The sequence below is a fragment of the Amblyraja radiata genome, chromosome 2, assembly GCF_010909765.2.
Source record: "Amblyraja radiata isolate CabotCenter1 chromosome 2, sAmbRad1.1.pri, whole genome shotgun sequence".
NCBI classification, from domain to species: Eukaryota; Metazoa; Chordata; class Chondrichthyes; order Rajiformes; family Rajidae; genus Amblyraja; species Amblyraja radiata.
Window position 1 is genome coordinate 84,138,256 of NC_045957.1, and position 20,451 is coordinate 84,158,706.

At 39.7% G+C, this 20,451-nt stretch overlaps 1 protein-coding gene across 3 annotated transcripts in view; it reads right to left on the minus strand.

Annotated features, from left to right (window-relative positions):
* The window catches only part of LOC116991102 (leukocyte elastase inhibitor-like), a 196,616-nt gene that overhangs the window by 163,975 nt on the left and 12,190 nt on the right, over positions 1 to 20,451 (minus strand). The window contains exons 4-8 of one of the 3 annotated variants that reach the window (XM_033049459.1): positions 17,760 to 17,897; positions 15,912 to 16,029; positions 14,814 to 14,965; positions 12,474 to 12,629; positions 7,997 to 9,828 (exon numbers count right to left, since the gene is read on the minus strand). In XM_033049459.1, coding sequence (XP_032905350.1) covers positions 9,418 to 9,828; positions 12,474 to 12,629; positions 14,814 to 14,965; positions 15,912 to 16,029; positions 17,760 to 17,897 — 975 coding nt within the window. In that variant the 3' untranslated portion in view covers positions 7,997 to 9,417. Of the gene's footprint in view, positions 1 to 7,996; positions 9,829 to 12,473; positions 12,630 to 14,813; positions 14,966 to 15,911; positions 16,030 to 17,759; positions 17,898 to 20,451 lie in introns of those variants that run through there. The other 2 variants (XM_033049467.1, XM_033049463.1) reach the window with 2 other exon arrangements.

The window sequence follows — 20,451 nt, forward strand, 5'->3', positions numbered from 1 at the left end:
AGTCGGGCATGAGTCAGTCAGTCCACAAGCCATGAGTCAGTCAGTCAGACCAGAGGCCATGAGTGAGTCAGTCAGTCAGTCCAGAGGCCATGAGTTAGTCCCAAGGCAGTGAGTGAGTCCAGAGGCCATGAGTAGGTTGCTCACCGCTCCCCTCCCCCCTCCCCCCCCCCCCCCCCCACTGACATCCCCCACCTCAAGACGTTGCCCTCCGCCTGGTTATAGGACCCTCCCCCTCCTGTCCCCTACTGAAGACGCCCCCATCGCTGCAGGATACCCCCCTCCCTCATCAGCCCACGAGAGCCCCCGCCTGAAGCTGTCCCCCTCCCTTGGCTGCAGGACGTTTGCCAACCCCCACCCCACCCCGGTAGCCCCACCTTAAAAAAAATGTTTCGCACAAATTCTTCGGTGAGTCCAGAGGATTGAGAATGACAACAAAATAATGGAATTCTTTGATTTGCCACAACCAATAAATGGAAGGATACACTTTGATGATGACAATCCAGAATTGCTGCAGGAATTCTTATAGTTTGTTGTGGTGATTTTTGACAACTCCTTCCTGTGGTGAAAAGGGGAAATGATGCTGATGTTGAAAATGCCTGCATCAAGATATCCTATTTGTGGAGACTTTTCACCAAGTTTCAATTGCACACAAACATGCGATTGACAGACTATCAGACTATTGACAGAAGGCGACTATTCTCAATTTTTGTTGAAAGTTGGAGAAGATGAGATTTTAATGAATGAAGACGATGAAATTGAAATCACACAAGACATGCTTCTATCAGCAGAAACACTGGATGATTGTATTGATTTCATCTATCCCACATTTAACAATCTTGCAGAATTATTCTCCAACAATTGTATCTAGGTTCCTCACAACGATACCATGAGAAGCATCAATTCAACATGCATCAGGCGTTTCCCTGGAATCGTTAAGGAGTACTTTTCTTTCAATGCTGTCACTGACGGAACTCATGATACTCACTACCAACAGAAATTTCCAATCATATTAATGAAAAACCTGGAACCGCCAAAGCTATGCAATGGAACGAGGATGATTGTGGAAGAGCTACACAATAATCTGATCATTGCAAGAATCAACATGGGAGCCTTCAAAGATGACATTGTTCTCATTCCTAGTGACTGCAGTGCCAGCCCACCAGCCGTGAGTGACTGCACTGCCAGCCCACCAGCCGTGAGTGACTGCACTGCCAGCCCACCAGCCATGAGTAAGTGAACTGCCAGCTCACCAGCTGTAAGTGACTGAACTGCCAGCCCACCAGCTGTGTTTGGCTGCACTGCCAGCCTACCAGCCATGAGTAAGTGAACTGCCAGCCCACCAGTCATGACTCACTGAATTGCGAGCCCAATAATCCATCCAGTCCACCCTCTCCTTCTTCTCTCTCACAGAGTCTGTCACCTGTTTTGGGCAGAATTTCTGGCAGTTTCTCAGCTGCCAGCCTGCCAGGTCTGAGTGACTGTATTGCCAGGCCTCAGTGACCTAGCTGCCAGCCCAAGAATCCATTTGGCGCACAATGTCCATGCTAGCCCTCTGGAAACCTCCGACAGCGCAACCATTCCTGCCTATTAGGTTACCATTGTGATGAAGAGCACGCAGGCATAGCAAGTGGTAAAAGGATTTATTAAAGTTTAAAATGTGAATGACTTAAAATATAACAACAGTTTAAATGTTAAACATGAGATTTATTAAGTTATTTTTGTTGTGTCTCTTGCTGTGTTCTGCTGCTCACTGCCTCTTGAGAACACTTTGCTTTTGATATTTACAAAAAGACAATTTTAATATAGAGAGATTAAGCGGTCAAATTTTAACAAAGAAAATCTGAGAATTTACCTCAAAAGTCATCATGGAGTGCGGGCTGCAGATCCAACCTCACAGCACTCCAAGCCAATTTCACAGCATTTCAAGAGAGAGAGAGAGAGACACACACACACACACACACACACACACACACACACACACACACACACACACACACACACACACACACACACACACACACACACACACACACACACACACACACACACACACACACACACACACGCGCGCGCGCGCGCGCAGACAGACGACGCGCACACACACATTTTAGAAGCAATAGAGACCCTTTTTGCAAGCATTTTAGAACTAATAGAGACACTTTCTGCAACAATTTTAGAACCAATAGACACTTTTTGCAAGCATTTTAGAACCAAAAAAGACACTTTCTGCAAGCATTTTAGAACCAAAAGAGACACTTTCTGCAAGCATTTTAGAACCAATAGACACTCTTTGCAAGCATTTTAGAACCAATAGACAATTTTTGCAAGCATTTTAGAACCAAATAGAGACACATTTTACAACCATTTTAGAACCAATAGAGACACTCTGCAAGCATATTAGAACCAATAGAGACACTCTCTGCAAGCATTTTAGAACCAATAGAGACACTTTATGCAAGCATTTTAGAACCATTAGACACTTTTTGGAACCATTTTAGAACCAATAGAGACACTTTTTGCAACCATTTTGAACCAATAGAGACACTTTTTGCAAGCATTTTAGAACCAGTAGAGATACTTTTTGCAAGCCTTTTAGAACCAGTAGAGACACTTTTTGCAAGCATTTTAGAACCAATAGACACTTTTTGCAACAATTTTAGAACCAATAGAGACACTATTTGCAAGCATTTTAGAACCAATAGAGACACTATTTGCAAGCATGTTAGAACCAATAGAGACACTTTTTGCAAGCATTTTAGAACCAATAGAGACACTCTCTGCAAGCATTTTAGAACCAACAGACACTCTCTGCAAGTATTTTAGAACCAATAGACACTTTTTGCAACCATTTTAGAACCAATACAGACACTTTTTGCAACCATTTTAGAACCAAAAGACACTTTTTACAAGCATTTTAGAACCAATACAGACACTTTTTGCAAGCATTTTAGAACCAATAGACACTTTTTGCAACCATTTTAGAACCAATACAGACACTTTTTGCAACCATTTTAGAACCAAAAGACACTTTTTACAAGCATTTTAGAACCAATACAGACACTTTTCGCAAGCATTTTAGAACCAATACAGACTTTTTGCAAGCATTTTAGAACCAATACAGACACTTTTTGCAAGCATTTTAGAACCAATACAGACACTTTTTGTAAGCATTTTAGAACCAATATAGACACTTTTTGCAAGCATTTTAGAACCAATAGAGACACTTTTTGCAAGCATTTGATAACCAATAGACACTTTTTGCAAGCATTTTAGAACCAAAAAAGACACGTTTTGCATGCAATTTAGAACCAAAAAGGACACTTTCTGCAAGCATTGTAGAACCAATAGAGACACTTTTTGCAAGAATTTTAGAACCAAAAGAGACACTTTTTGCAAACATTTTAGAACCAATAAACACGTTTTGCAAGCATTTTAGAACCAATAGACATCTTTTGGCAAGCATTTTAGAACCAATAGACACTTTTTGCAAGCATTTTAGAACCAATAGAGACTTTTTGCAAGCATTTTAAAACCAATAGACTCTTTTTACAAGCATTTTAGAACCAAGAGAGGCACTTTTTGCAAGCATTTTAGAACCAATAGAGACACTTTTTGCAAGCATTTTAGAACCAATAGACTCTTTTTGCAAGCATTTTAGAACCAATAGACACTTTTTGCAAGCATTTTAGAACCAATAGACCCTTTTTGCAAGCATTTTAGAACCAATAGACACTTTGCATGCATGTTAGAACCAAAAAAGACACTTTCTGCAAGCATTGTAGAACCTACAGAGACACTTTTTACAAACACTTTAGAACCAAATGACACGTTTTGCAAACATTTTAGAACCATTAACACTTTTTGCAAGCATTTTAGAACCAATAGAGACACTTTTTGCAAGAATTTTAGAACCAAAAGAGACACTTTTTGCAAACATTTTAGAACCAATAGACACTTTTTGCAAGCATTTTAGAACCATTCGACACTTTTTGCAAGCATTTTAGAACCACATTAGGGGCCCTCACAGTTGAGTAGTATGTGTTCAGTGTTATTCACAGCTCAGAGAAACGTGACCCTCTGGCTTCCTCCATCTTGAAGAGACTGAGTGAGGCACACCATTTCCGGGTTTTACAGTCCCTCCCCCTCCCACCAGCAGGGGCAGCAATGAGAATGGCAAATCTTTTAAAAACATTAATATCTCTCTAAAATCCTCCAGTCCCAAAAGGCGGAGGGGGGCTCTGAGCGAGGTGGCCAAAAATAACGGCCGTAGGTGGCGGCGTTCTCTCGGAAATCACGCCACAGTGTGTCAAAAGCGGTCAAGATCAGACTTTTAGTAATATAGATATACACTGTTTTGTTTTCTTGTTTATAACATTGTTTACAGAGTACTATGTTTACATATTCTGTTGTGCTCCTGCAAGTAAGGATTTAATTGTTCTAACTGGGATGTGAGAGAATAAAACACTCTTGACTCTTGACTTATGTTGCTAATGTGTGGGATAGAACTAGTGTATGGGTGATCGGTGGTCGGCGTGGACTCGGTCGGCCGAAGTGCCTGTTTCCATGCTGCATGCTGCATATCCATGCTGCATATTTAAATTAAACTAAAAACACTAAAACCAGAGGAAACACTACCCGAAACGTCACCCAATTTCTTCTATCCAGAGATGCTGGCTGCTCCATGGAGTTCCCCCGCACAATTAAAACATGGAATAGTCTTCACCCTACCATAGTTACCCAACCAGACGCAACTAAATTTAAGATAGCTCTTTTTTCCCACAAACCCTTTTTTGCTTAAGTCCAAGTCAAGTCAAGAGAGTTATATTGTCTTGTGTTCCAGATAGGACAATGAAATTCTTGCTTGCTGCAGCACAACAGAATATGTAAACATAATACAGAACAGGGGATAAAAGTTCAGTGTGCTATATACCATAGATATACACAATAATTAAACAGATAAAGTGCAATAGGCTGTTATTTTTCAGAGTTTGGAGTTTGGTGGTGGAAGGTCCACCAGTTTAAATTCCATTTGGAATATTTTTGGAGGACCAGGAAACCAAGAAGCAAGAGTTTCTCCAGGGAGTTACATGATTAAAATCCAAAGGCACATTCAACTGGACAAACTGGACTGCTTTCCACATTTGTCCAGACTTCAGTCCAGTTTGTCCAGTTGCGTGTGCCTTTGGATTTTAATTGGAGCTGTCTCACTCCTGCCTACCGACTTACACCGTGATGCTTGAGTGGGCCGAATCGTGGTGCCCCATTGTGTTGCACCATTTAGTGCTGCTGCCTCACAGTTCCAGCTATGTGGGTTTGATCCAGACATCGGGTACTATCTATGTATAGTGTGTACATTCCCCCTTTGAGTACATGGATTTCCTCCAGCTGCTACGGTATCCTTCCAAATCCAAAATCTATATGGTTATGAGTTAATTGGCCACTGTAATTTAAACAGGAATCAAAGGGATTATTATTGGAGAACATGTTGCAGAAAGGAGAGGTATGTATTTACACACTGTAATGACTCGATTGTAATCATGTATTGTATTTACCATATAACCATATAACAATTACAGCATGGGAAAACAGGCCATCACGGCCCTTCAAGTCTGTGCCGAACACTTATTTTCCCCTAGTCCCATCTACCTGCACTCAGACCATAACCCTCCATTCCTTTCCCGTCCATATACCTATCCAATTTATTTTTAAATGATAAAATCGAACCTGCCTCCACCACTTCCACTGGAAGCTCATTCCAAACAGCTACCATTCTTGAGTAAAGAAGTTCCCCCTCATGTTACCCCTAAACTTCTGTCCCTTAATTCTCAAGTCATGTCCTCTTGTTTGAATCGTCCCTACTCTCAATGGAAAAAGCTTATCCACGTCAATTCTGTCTATCCCTCTCATCATTTTAAAGACCTCTATCAAGCCCCCCCTTAACCTTCTGCGCTCCAAAGAATAAAGACCTAACTTGTTCAACCTTTCTCTGTAGAAAGGTTGAACAAGTGCTAACAGGATTTATTTCTGCTAACAGGATAGCACGCAGCAAAAGCTTTTTACTGTATACGTGACAGTAAACCAAACTGAACTGAGGTGAATGATGCTGGTGAGATTATTCGGTTCTTAGCCGGCGTGGATGCAGTGACCACCTCCTGTGGTGTTGCAGTGGCATCCCTCGGTGCAACAACAGTGATCGTATTATTCCCAAAATGAGCCTGCAGCCTCAAAACACTTCCTTTTGACACAAAGTGTTGCAGTAACTCAGCGGGTCAGGCACTATCTCTGGAGAATATGGATAGGTGACGTTTTGGGTCAAGACCACTCTTCAGACTGATTGTGGTGTGGGTGGGGGGGGGGGTTGAAAGCTGAAAGAGGAGGGGCAGGACAAAGCCTGACAAATGACAGTGGAAGGTCGACACAAAATGCTGGTGTAACTCAGCAGGAGATCTCTGGAGAGAAGGAATGGGTGATGTTTCAGGTGGAGACCCTTCTTCAGTGGTAATGGATGCAGGTGAGGGGAGAGGATTGTTCAAGAAGGAACTGCAGATGCTGGAAAATCGAAGGTACACAAAAATGCTGGAGAAACTCAGCGGGGGCAGCAGCATCCATGGAGCGAAGGAAATAGGTGACGTTTCGGGCCGAAACCCTTCTTCAGACTGGATTGATAGGCAGATAGGCAGAGAGGATTGATAGGCAGATGGTTGGATAAAGGCCAGAGATGAAAAGACAAAAGGTATGAGATAAGGATAGAAGAGGTGCGAAGTGTGAGGCCAGGAGAAGGAATACAGGTGGATGGGGAGGGATGAAGTTTATCAGACACCAGGAGAGCAAAATGAATAGAATGGAACGCCTCTTCGGGACTAGTTTAGATTCACCGTTACTGATCACGTAAACGCTTCACAGGCTATCAGATACAAATTTGTTGCAGCTCCACTGACACAAGGAAAAATAATAATAATAGTGTCATTGACCTCGAGTGATTCATAGCTATCAGTTCAGTTTAGTTTATTGTCACATGTACCAAGGTACAGTGAACCGCTTGTGTTGCGGCAAATGTTGAATTTCCAAAAAGACAGACTAGTGATAATGTTAACAAAGCTTTAGAAAATCTGCATTTACCATTAATAATTGGTTGTCATGGAATTAATTATTTTTGTTTGAGAAGTTTCAAGAGAAGGAAGGGTCATGAGTGGAGATGGACAGATGAAATAAAGGAGAGTCAAAAAAGGGGATGGAGCAATTTGTAAAATTCAGTTGTGGATCTTTTAGTCAATCAAAAATGAATGCAATAATTATGAGAAATTTTTGTTATGTGGCTTTTTGTGTTACATGGGCATGCTATAGATAATTTACAGTAATACATATACAGCTCTGAAATCAATCCTGGCTCCACCTGTCCAAGATGTGGCCAAAGTGTTAATTTGATCCCACCATTAACAGCTGCCTAAAATAAATTAATTCTGGATGGTGTTAAACATAAGAATTAGAACTTGGCCCTCTGCTTCTAAAAAGTATCTCCATGTCATCAATGGAACTTTGATGAAGTTTGGAAGCAGTTTGCATGTGTTCCCTGTAGGTTTAGCTTCCACAACCATATTGACCTTTCTCTGTACCTGATCTCTTGTTTCTTTGGCCCTTGGTTTGAATTCCAATTTTACATGAACTTTCCCTATTCTCAAAGTCACTCCACTTCTGCTGAAGTTCTCTGGAAAAGCTGAATCATATAGGTATCCAATCTCCCAGTCACATTCTTGTTCCAATGTAATGTTCATTGGTGTCTCATCTCTCCTACTCTTCCACACAACATTGTAAAGGCATTCTACTGATATTGTAAAGTATCACGTTCCAACATATCCAAGTTCCTCATCAAAAGTTTTTGTTGTCTTAAGCTAGTGGTATTATGTCCTCTCTCTATTGTGATAGGAGAGCCTTTTGGTTGAAAAACCAACCAATGCACTCACCTGGTTTGAAAGAAGTTTACAACATCCACAATGAATAAACAAATTGCTCTGAACTTTTATTTTTGCAGCAAACACGCCATAAAGGCGGCTGAAAGCATTGTTTTGACAATTGTTGGAAAGGCAATTATGACAAACTTGAGAACAATTACTTCAGTATCAAGGTCATTGTAGAAAATGAAAATTACAGCTTCCAACATAGATTTACCAACAGCTTTAGCATTAAAGTTGTCTCCTCAGCTAAATCCACTACTCCCAATGCCCATTCCTGCAGTTTATTTGTTGAATTCGATTTACTACACTTCACATGCTCTGCATTAATGATTTTATTTTCACTTGGAAACAAAGTGTCCCAAAAGCCGGCCAGATAGATAAGAGAACAAAAGATCAATTTAGAAGACCACTTAAGATTACCAAGATGGAGGAAATGGATCTAAACTGGTTAAATAAAAATTAGATTGAAATCAACAAGTTATTTACCAGTTGTTTAAATTCTGAGACAAAGCCGTTCAGATTCACAAATGAAAATTTCAACAAGACGGCATAATTATTTAATGGAGGTAGGGGTCTGTGTCTGTGGTTTTTATAGGTCTGTGTCTCCAAGTGGACACATTTAGATGTTTTGGCAAGAGTACTGATAAACGAGGTGGGATGGTGTTCAAAGTTCTTCAGCCCATTGTCCATTTCTATTGCACGTTGGTGATAGCAAATTTGTAACTTTCATGTCCTAGACTAATGGATTACACATTTTTAGCATGAGACAAGCTCCTCTCTTTTCAATAGGCCCCTCATTTTACAAAAGGACTTGATGGATGAGAGGGGATCTTATTGAAACATATAAGGTTATTAAGGGATTGGACATGCTAGGGGCAGGAAACATGTTCCCGATGTTGGGGGAGTCCAGAACCAGGGGCCACAGTTTAAGACTAAGGTGTAGGCCATTTTGAACGGAGATGAGGACAAATCTTTTCACCCAGAGAGTTGTGAATCTGTGGAATTCTCTGCCTCTGAAGGCAGTGGAGGCCAATTCTCTGGATGGTTTCATGAGAGAGTTAGATAGAGCTCTTAAAGATAGTGGAGTCAAATGATATGGGGAAAAGGCAAGAACGCGGTACTGAATGTGGATGATCAGCCATGATCTCAATGAATGGCTGTGCAGGCCTGAAGGGCCGAATGGCCTACTCCTGCTCCTATTGTCTATTGTCTATAATTTCCATTCCCTCACCAATTAAGAGCACAATGATAAAATTACAATGGATGTTAAGAAGATAAAAATCAATCCATAAATTTGACTAAATTCTACCCCACCTCTCAACCACCATGAACATTGTAATTTCCAAATAAATTCCTTGGCAATGATTCAGATTATAAAAAAGTTCCAATGACCATACTCTCAAACTTACAATTGTAGACATTGACAAAATTGCTATGAAAGTAATTAACTGACAAGGCACTGCATTTAAGGAGAGGTTAGCCTTCCATAAAATAAAATGCTCTGTGTCTTTGCGTGGCGGATGAAAAACAGGAATGGATGATCAGCCTTAAATTCTTCAGGATATGACAACCTTCCAGATCTCAGTTCTATGGTGACTGCTGTTGCAGCAGCTGCTTCAGTGCCTTCCTCATCAACTTCAACAAAGGACTGATGAATGACTTTTGACACTGACAGATCTTTTCCCTCACTCATTCCAGAGAAGTTGGCTTTCATACTATCAAAAGCATCCACCATCCCCAAATTGGGGAGGATTGATGAAAGCTCATATTTCTCTTCCAGCTTGAATTTGGGGAGAGTGACTCGAACAGATGTCCAGGACATGTTCTTTGGGTTGGTCCAATTTCTCAGACGATTAAGAGTGAAACTCCTCTGAAGCTAAACATAAGAAAAGGCAAAACATTAAATAATCTAGCCACCAACCTTTCTTCAGAAAATGTAAATCAAGGCAATATCAAATGATACAGAATCAGGATATTCTTTGTGTCTGTTATCAATGGCCTGATACTTTAAGATATATTTAACTCAAAGTACCACCACAAAGCAACTGAAAAAGCAAAAACATCTAAAAATTAATAGACATTAATAAACTGAATGCTGCAGTTTATGTCCAATTAATTCCCTGACGCTTTATGGATAATTTGCTTGTCTATATATCAGCCAGGACATAGATGTACGCATAATGAAATTTGCCGGACATGTACTCAGAATGTCACCAGATCGTGCACCTAAGATAGCAATGACATGGCAACCTGACGGAAGAAGGAAAAGAGGCTGAACAAAGCTCACATGGAGGCGAACATTCCAGAAGGATTTGAAAGCCTGGGACGCTAACCTATCGAGGGTGCAAGATGTCGCACATTATCGAACAGAATGGCGAAAGTTTGCTGTGCAATGCACTCAACAGTGTGGGAGGATCTAAGTCAATAGACAATAGACAATAGGTGCAGGAGTAGGCCATTTGGCCCTTCGAGCCAACACCGCCATTCAATGTGATCATGGCTGATCATCCCCAATCAGTACCCCGTTCCTGCCTTCTCCCCGTATCCCCTGACTGCGCTATTTTTAAGAGCCCTATCTAGCTCTCTCTTGAAAGCATCCAAAGAACCTTCCTCCACCGCCCTCTGAATTCCACAGACTCACCACTCGCTGTGAGAAAAAGTGTTTCCTCGTCTCCGTTCTAAATGGCTTACTCCTTATTCTTAAACTGTGGCCCCTGGTTCTGGACTCCCCCAACATCGGGAACATGTTTCCTGCCTCTAGTGTGTCCAAGCCCTTAACAATCTTATATGTTTCAATGAGATATCCTCTCATCCTTCTAAACTCCAGAGTGTACAAGCCCAGCCGCTCCATTCTCTCAGCATATGACAGTTCCGCCATCCCGGGAATTAACCTTGTAAACCCCTCAATAGCAAGAATGCCCTTCCTCAAATTATGGGACCAAAACTGCACACAATACTCCAGGTGTGGTCTCACTAGGGCTCTGTACAACTGCAGAAGGACCTCTTTGCTCCTATATTCGATTCTTCTTGTTATGCTTACTTTCATAGACTGATGTACAAGGACCCCCAGATCCCGTTGTGCTTCCCTTTTTCCCAACTTGAGCTGATTATTGACTTCAGGAGGTCACATAATGGAGAATACGCCCCAATCTCCATCTACGGGGACAGTGTGGAGAGAGTGTCCAGCTTTAAGTTTCTGGGCACATTTCAGAGGACCTCACATGGTCCACTAACACCGCTGCGCTGGTCAAGAAAGCACAGCAACGACTGTTCTTCATGCGAACATTAAAAAGGACTGGTCTGCCCCAACAGCTGCTGACAACCTTCTACCGCTGCACCACAGAGAGCATATTAACGTATGGCATCTCTGTGTGGTATCTCAGCTGCACGGAGGTGGAGAAGAGAGCTCTTCAGCGCGTCGTCCACAGAGCGCAGAAGATTATTGGGACACAGCTACCATCCTTGGAGGGCATCTACCACACATAGTGCCTCAGGAAGGCCGTCAGCATCCATAAAGACTCCTCACACCCTTGTAATGGACTGTTCGAACTACTTCCCTCCGGCAGACGTTACAAGGTCTTCTGCGCCCGCACCTCCAGACTCAGGAACAGCTTCATTTCCAGAGCTATAGCGGCTCTGAACCGGCCCTGCTGAGTGCCCCCCACCCCCCATGGACTGTCTCCCTTGGCTGGTCACGTCGCACAGACACATCTGCACTAGTCTGTTTGAACTGTTTTGACTATTTTACTGTTGTAATGTTCTTTTTACAATCCATGTTCTCGGGGTATCTAAATCTAAATTGTATTAGTTATTTAAGTTATGACATCGGATGGAAGCTGCATACCAAATCTCGTTGTGCTTATGTGCAGTGACAATAAAATTTATTTTTATTATTATTATTATTATTATGATTATGATTATGATTATGATTATGATTATGATTATGATTATAATTATAATTATTATTATTATTATTATTATTATTGACGCCATATAGATAGTAATCTGCCTTCCTGTTTTTGCTACCTAAGTGGATAACCTCACATTTATCCGCATTAAACTTCATCTGCCATGCATCTGCCCACTCCCCCCAAGTCTAAGTCTATATATCACCACCAGATGGTGCAACCATGAGCTTTGGAAAATGACGCTGGCCAGGTGATTGGTGTTGCAACTGAAAAATAATTTGAGGATTGTAACCACAACTCCATCAATTTTAAGATTATTTTGAATAGAGACAGGTCTGCATGTTGGGGCAAGGCAGATTACAATGTCAACAGGCAGGAGCTAAATAGGTCAATTGAGATCACTGGTTATTGGCTAGTATAATTTCCAGGCACAAACTCTTTGCCTGTCTAATGGTGTTTGTTAAGGCAGAAGGGAATTTATATTTTCAAATAACCGCTGAAAATGTAATAACATTGAAGTCAATTGCATGAATTTATTTTTGGAAGAATGTTGAAATCATTTTTTTGAACAGCTATTCTGAAACAATAGTTCACGTTATAACATCCGACTTACAGTTTCAAGTCCATTGTTGTCATCTGGCAGTAAGATGATCATACTGAGTTCATCCTGAACATATGGGAGTTCAATGATCTTGAACGCAAATTCACGATTGTGAAAGTAAAGAAAACTTCCAGTTCGCTGCATCATTTCCAAATCTTTGGTTGTACTCTACAAATAAAGTTACACACTATTAGGACATTTGTGGAGCACCAGTAGCCAGGTAAACAAGTAATACAGAACGCATTCTCCCCACACACATATCCGGAACCCGTGGGCCTTCTGCACGTGTGCACATATGAACGGGTCCTCCCGTTCAATATTGCTGATGATCTATGTTTGAAATCTCCATGCTAAATACAGTGAGAGGGCAGGAATATGGGAAACCTGCCCAACAGTCTTGGGCCAAGGTAAATCTAGTGTAACAATTCCTTTCACTTGAATTGAGAGAAAAGATCATTTTACAGTTCTTAAATTATTGAACTGCTTATTTTTATTTCAATGTAAAATATTGACGTTCGGTTCTTTCTTAAGATAGATTTTGAATGTTTCAGAATGTCAGGGATGTTTAGAAGCATTATTTTACAGGCTTTAGCCAAATGTCAACATATTCAGCATTTTGTAAGAATGAATTTCATTCCTCAACAGCATCACCCAGCCACGAAGTTGATGGAATTGGCACAGAGACCAAGATATTACTATTCAAAAGTAGATTGACAGAGGCAGGAATCTGGGAAACCTGCCCAACAATCAGTGTGAGCTGCGACGAGGATGCTATGAAGCTGCAGGATGACTTTGATAGGTTGGGTGAGTGGGCAGATGCATGGCAGATGAAGTAAATAATGTGGATAAATGTGAGGTTATCCACTTTGATGACAAGAACAGGAAGGCAGATTATTATCTGAATGGTGTCAGATTAGGAGAAGGGGAGGTTCAACGGGGTGTGGGTGTGCTTGTACATCAGTCACTGAAAGTAAGCATGCAGGTACAGCAGGCAGTGAATAAAGCTAATGGTTTGTTGGGCTTCATTGCAAGAGGATTGAGTTTAGGAGCAAGGAAGATCAACTGCAGTTGTATAGGGCCCTGGTGAGAGTGCACCAGGAAAATTGTGTGCAATTTAGGTCTCCTAATTTGAGAAAGAACATTATTGCTGTTGAGGGAATGCACCGTAGGTTCACCAGGTTAATTCCCAGGATGGCGAGACTTACATATGATGAAAGAATGGGTCGACTGGGCTTGTATTCACTGGAATTTAGAAGGATGAGAGGGAATCTTATAAAACATATAAAATTCTTAAAGGATTGGAAAGGCTAGATGCATGAAAAATGTTCCCCATGTTGGTAGAGTCCAGATCCGGGGGTCATAGTTTAAGAATAAGGGGTGGGCCATTTAGGACTGAGATGAGGAAAAACCTCTTCACCCAGAGAGTTGTGAATCTGTGGACTTCTCTGCCACAGAAGGCAGTGGAGGCCGATTCACTGGATGTTTTCAAGAGAGTTAGGTTTAGCTCTTCGGGCTAAAGAAATCTAAGAGATATGGGGTAAAAGCAGGAACAGGGTACTGATTTTCGATGATCAGCCATGATCATATTGAATGGCGGTGCTGTCTCGAAGGGCCAAATGGCCTACTCCTGCACCAGTCCAAAAATCCTGTGCCAAGGTACATCAAGTGTAACAATCCCATTCACTTGAATTGAGAGAAAATATCAGAGAGATCAAAAGTTTCATAATTTCCATTTCTTAACTTGTTGAACAGTTGTACAAGTTGGTGAGGCCACGTTTGGAGTATTGTGTTCAGTTTTGGTTACTCTAGTACAAAAATTATGTTACGGTGTAGAGAATGTAGAGAAAATTTAAGAGGATGTTGCCAGGGCTCGAACTACAGGGAGAGTTTGAGCAAGGTAAGATTTTATTCCTTTGAAGTGCAGAAGGATGAGGGGAAGAGATCGGGTAAATGCAGTCTTTTATCCAGTGTAAGTGAACCAAGAACCAGAGGACATGTGTTTAAGATGAGAGGGGAAAGATTTAATAGGAACCTGAGGATGAACATTTTTCCACACGGAGTAGGAATAATTCCAAAGGGCAGGAATTTATACCAAGTATTTATCAGGAGAATGCCATTCTGTTGCACTTTTAAGTCTTTAAGAAGGAACTGCAGATGCTGGAAAACCAAAGGTAGACAAAAATGCAGGAGAAACAAAAAAAAAAGCAGTCTGAAGAAGGGTTTCGGCCCGAAACGTTGCTTATTTCCTTCGCTCCATAGATACTGCTGCACTTTTAAGTCTGTCTTGATGAAATAGTGAATCAAGCTATTGATATTATTAATATTCATAATTTTTGATATTTTCAACGCCACCTTCTTTACCTGGTTTAGCTTGAATTGTCCAGTGAACGAATCTTTTTTCTTAAATGTGTCTTTCCATTTCGCCTTAAAATAAATGGCATTCACAAGGACAAGCCTTGTGTCAGAGCCAACAGTACCTTTCTCCAATACATTTTGGATTTTACCTGAAAACAAAGGCATGCTCACATATAGACCATGGATTAATTAAAAAATGAAATAGCCAATGAATGGCAACAACCACAACAAAATCACGAGTCAGAGGTTTAACAGATACACAAGAAATCTTTATATTGTCAATACAATACTTGACACTAAACAAGACACATCAAACTGAGTGTAGAAGTTGTGAGGTCACAGCACAGTTGTGCAAGACATCAGTGAAGCCACATTGAGAGTATTGCACTCAGTTTTGGGCATCATGTTATAGGAAAGATGTTGTCAAGATGGAAAGAGTGCAGAGAAGATTTACTGTTGACAGGACTGGGCCTGAGCTAAAGGGAAAGGTTGAGCAGGCTAGGACTTTATTTCTTGGAGCGCTTGCAGACTGAAGTCATAGGGAAATGTTTGAATAGGCTCAGCATATAAAGAAGGCCGAGCAGTGACCTTTCGGTACCAGATAAAGTGAATACTCACAGTATTTTTCACCAGGGTAGAGGATTTAAAAACTAGAGAGCATAGGCTTAAGGTAGGAGAGAAGCATGAGAGATCTCAGGGACATTGTTTTCACTCCGAGGATGGTCCATATCTGGAATGATTTGCCAAGGAATCAACAGAAATATTACAACTTTTAAAAGACATTTGGTCAGTTACATGGGTTGGAAGGATTTAGGGGGCTATCGACCAAATGCGGGCAAATTGGACCAGCCCAGTATGCCAACGTAAACATCATGGTCACAGTGGCCTGAATAGTTTGTTTCTATGCTCTAGAGCTCTATGACTCTACAAGTCAAGGATACTTCAGAATGGACGAATGACTAATCAGTATCACACTTAATGCTCTGATTGGCATCCCAATCACTTTTGGGAAATGTCCCTCATTCAGAAGGTGGAATACGTAGAGCTGAAAGTTTTCTGTGTAAACCCTGGAAAGAATTGTTCAGCACTACTCACCTGCAGTCTGTTCTTCAGTCCAACTGTTGATCTCTTGTCGAGCCGCCTCTGCTGCTTTAAGAAAGTCAACAGCTCCCAGCCCTGCTTGATAATGTTTCAGAGAAGCTGCAAGAAAATCCTGAAGGATTACAGAGAACAGATTTATTTTAAATCAGTGGGAAGAGATTAAAATAATCAGATTGGTTTAAAAAATGGCTACATTCATGATGTTACTCCAAGACAAGACGAGGATAATTTGATAACCACACTCATTTGACATAATGTCCAGCAGTGAGAGGAGATTGAATTACGACAAAATAATCGTGTTTAAATAACCTCCAGTTCCTGAATTAAAATTCTTTGCTTAAATGTTTTGATTTCCTCACTATCCTTGATTCTTGAAATTTACTTAACAGTTGTATTGCATTCAGCTCATTTGCTGATAGAAAATCTATTAAAATGTTCTCTCTGTTAATTTCAAGATTTCTAAATTGGAATGATGTTACAAAAAAATATTCTGGGTGGGTCGTCTGGGGATAATTCTAAAATAAATAGACTTTATTTAGGTTTAGTATGAGATTGCCAGGCAACATTAATGAATTCTAGTACCCATTCCTCCTTCTCACAGAAAATCAATTGCAAGCAAGTTAAAAATTGTCACTTGAATTGCAGTTTTATTGGATGTTCCCTTTGAAGATGATCTTTCCCCTCGGAGAAAAAACAATGATGGTCAGCATGACATCAAACTTATTTTCTCTAGAACACACAAGGAGTCCATCCCATTTAGCTGAGCAGATCCCATCTCAGGAAGACCAACGTCTATACTCTGCTTCCAACATGAAATCCGTGCTGAATTCTGAGACACTGGATCTATCTCCCTCTCCAGTAGGGATACACGATTAGTGTTTAGAGGATTAGACTGTTTCCACAAAATTTCCAAGGTACGCAAAGGTGGTTATTGTATTTGATATCTATGGATATCAACAATGGCATTTAATAACATCCTGATGTTTTGGTAACTTCCTTAAAATTCCAATTTAAAACATTATGGCTTATTTTCAGAAATTTCAAAATAGGTCCATTCATGATTTGTGGATCTATCCAAATATCAGTTAAATATGATCTAAGATCAAACCTTTAGAAATCAAGCAGTCTTTGGACTTCTGACATCTATACTATTACTACACCTCTCATCTTGACCACTTCGGGCCTACGTTGTAAATACATTTTCGTAAAAACGCTACCCTATATTGCTATGATTTCTCGACACCTTACTCACCATTCTCCTCTGCTACAAGTCTAATAAGTTTTGTTCTAATCGATGAAATAGTACAAAAGTTATGAAGGTTTAAAAATCGCCCCTTCCGCAACCCGAGTCAATAACGCGGCGAGGAGAATAAAAAGCTGAAGGGGAGCAGTGTGTTCAGCGGCTCGTGGGAGAGTTAGTGGCTCGCAGACTGCTTGTGCGGCGACCAGCACGACCAGCCGGTAACTGGTGGGTTGAACCGGAAGCCACCGAGTGATGCCGGAGTGGGAACAGGATCTGATGCGTGAGACCGAAAATTGAAGGTGTGGGGTGAGCAGTGTGCTCAATGACCTTCATCTATGTTGAAAATAAGGATAAAACTGATAAAATCTTATTACAAGGACGATATTCTTAGATGCAATGGGCTATTCAACAATTAGAGACTGTTTTGGGGTAGATATTCCAATTAGTATCAAACACCATTCTCAAGACACCTCCACATTGAACCAAGCAGGAACATTCCTTCCAAATCTCAAGAGGATCGAGCTTGTGTTAACACCATTGTTTTTGATCAGGTTAACAAACACAGATTGAGCAGCTTAGCCTCCAAACCTAAACCTAACTGGAAGGAACTTGTAGGTCTTCTCCCCGTAGAGGCGATTGGCTAACATCAAGGAATACTTTGCATTCGGGTTGATTAATTCAGTTTGCAGTTTCTGAAATTCCGAGTGGACGTCTTTGACTTCATCAAAACCAAGCATCTAAGAGAAAAAGTTAACATTCATCAAAAGAAGTGAAGTGTATTTAGTATTTCAGTTCTATACTGTGCTTTTCAGAATTGAACATAGTAAATTTATCGTTAAAAACTGCAAATTTTATGAGAATATGGTCCACCAGACTTTAGAGCCATATAGTTATTCCACATTAAAACAGGCCCTGTTGCCCAACTCGTCCCTGCCAACCAAGGTGCTCCTTCTAAGCTAGTGCAATTTGCCACCACATTTGGCCCACTAGTAAACCTTTCCTTTTTTTTTCTTCTTTTTTTTATTTTTTTATTTTTTATTCCTTTTTTTTAAAAAATTTATTTATTAGAAGTAGACATATTATACAATGTAATTACATATTATAGTAGAAAAACAACTTTTCATATACATCAGTCATACATTATTAAAATTTTCCATTATCAATTACTTCTGCTTCTAGTATTTTTATTTTTTATAGAAAGCGAGAAAAAGAGAGGGTAGAAAGTTACAAATAAAAGAGGAAGCAAAAAATAAAAAAAACACAACAGAAAAACAAGGGAGGTGGAATGGGTTACCTGTGATACATCAATGGAGATAGGTTCGTAGGTTATAAAGTATAGAGTATAGTTTTTCATCTGTTCCTGAGTTCAAGTTTCAGCTGGGTCCTCGTGCTGTGCCAGTCTATCCCTTCAGATAGTTAATGAATGGAGCCCAAATTTTATGGAAAAGATCTTGTTTGTCCATTAAGACAAGTCTAATTCTTTCTAAGTATAGGGTCTCCGACATTTCCGTAATCCACATTTTGATTGTGGGGGTTGTAGGGCCTTTCCAAAATTTTAATATTAATTTTTTTCCGGTTATTATACTGTAATTGAGGAAGTTTCTTTGGTTTGTTGTGAGTGTTAAGCTTTGTTCTGATATTCCAAGTATTATTAATTTTGTGTCTGGGTCCAGTTTTGTATTAATAACTTTTGAAGTTATTTCAAAAATATCTGTCCAGAAATGTTTAAGTTTTATACAGTTTGCAAAAGTATGTGTTAAATTAGCCTCTAAATGTAGATATTTATCACAAATAGGAGAGATTTGTGGGAAAATTCTATTTAGTTTTATTTTAGAGAAGTGTAGTCTATGTAAGACCTTGAATTGTATTAAAATATGTCTGGCATTTAATGAACATTGATGTATTTGTTGTAAACTTTCGTCCCACATATCTTTCGTGATAGGATGACCTATTTCAATTTCCCATTTGTATCTATGTAGTTCGGTCGGTGGTACCTCGTTATTTAGTAGGGTGTTATAAATATAAGCTATTAGTTTTTCAGTATTAGGATGCTTGTTCAGACACTCATCAAGAATTTCTGATTCCCTATTCTTGTAAACCTGTGTATTAGATTTAACATAATCTCTAATTTGTAGATATCTGAAAAAATTATTTGAGTGCAGTCCATAATTCAGTTGTAACTCTTGAAATGAAAGAAAAGTACCTTTCCCATAAAGATGTCCTATATTTTTGATTCCATGATTTTTCCATTGTGTGAAACCTTTGTCCATAAAGGATGATTTGAACAAAGGATTATTTACAATGGGAAGGCAGAGTGGTATATTATTCAATTTTAAATCTTTTTTTATTTGTTTCCAAATTCGTATTCCACTATGTATTATGGGGTTTTCTTTATAGGTTTTTTTGTGCTGTTTTGTGGGGGCAAATATGATCGGTCCAATTTCAAAAGGTAGACAGTCTTCCTTTTCCATCATTAGCCAATCTGGTTGTTGGTCCATTTCTTCCAGCCAAAAATTCATGTTTTTAATATGGACTGCCCAAAAATAAAATAAGAAATTTGGCAAAGCCAGACCTCCATTTATCTTTGATTTACATAAGTGTTTTTTACTTATTCTATGATTCTTATAATCCCAGACAAAACTTTGTAACAATGGAGTCGACTTTTTTGAAAAAAGTTTTTGGGATATATATCGGAATTAATTGAAGTAGGTACAGTAGTTGCGGTAAAAAAATCATTTTTATAGCATTAATTCTCCCAAGCATTGAAATGGGGAGTGTTTTCCAGTATTTAATATTCTTATGTAGTTTATTCAGTAAGGGTGGGAAATTTAGTTTAAATAAAGAGGTATATGTCTTAGTTACCCAGATTCCTAAGTATTTAAATTTATCTTTAACTATTTTAAAAGGGGATTGTTGTATTGTATGTAAATTAAATTTTGTTATTGGCATGATTTCGCTTTTATTCCAATTGATTCTATATCCCGAAAACTGACCAAATTGAGTTATTAGATTTAATAGGTTTGGAATACTAGTTTCTAATTTTGTAATATATATTAGTATATCATCTGCATATAAGGAGATTTTATTCCTTGTGTCTCTAGTATTGTATCCAAATATTCCTGGATGGTTTCTAACGCTTTCTGCTAGGGGTTCAATTGCAAGAGCAAATAATAGTGGGGATAGTGAACATCCTTGTCTACAGCCTCTAGAGAGATTAAATTTAGTTGATAACATTTTGTTTGTTAATATTCTAGCTGTTGGGTTAGAATATAACAATTTAACCCATGTACA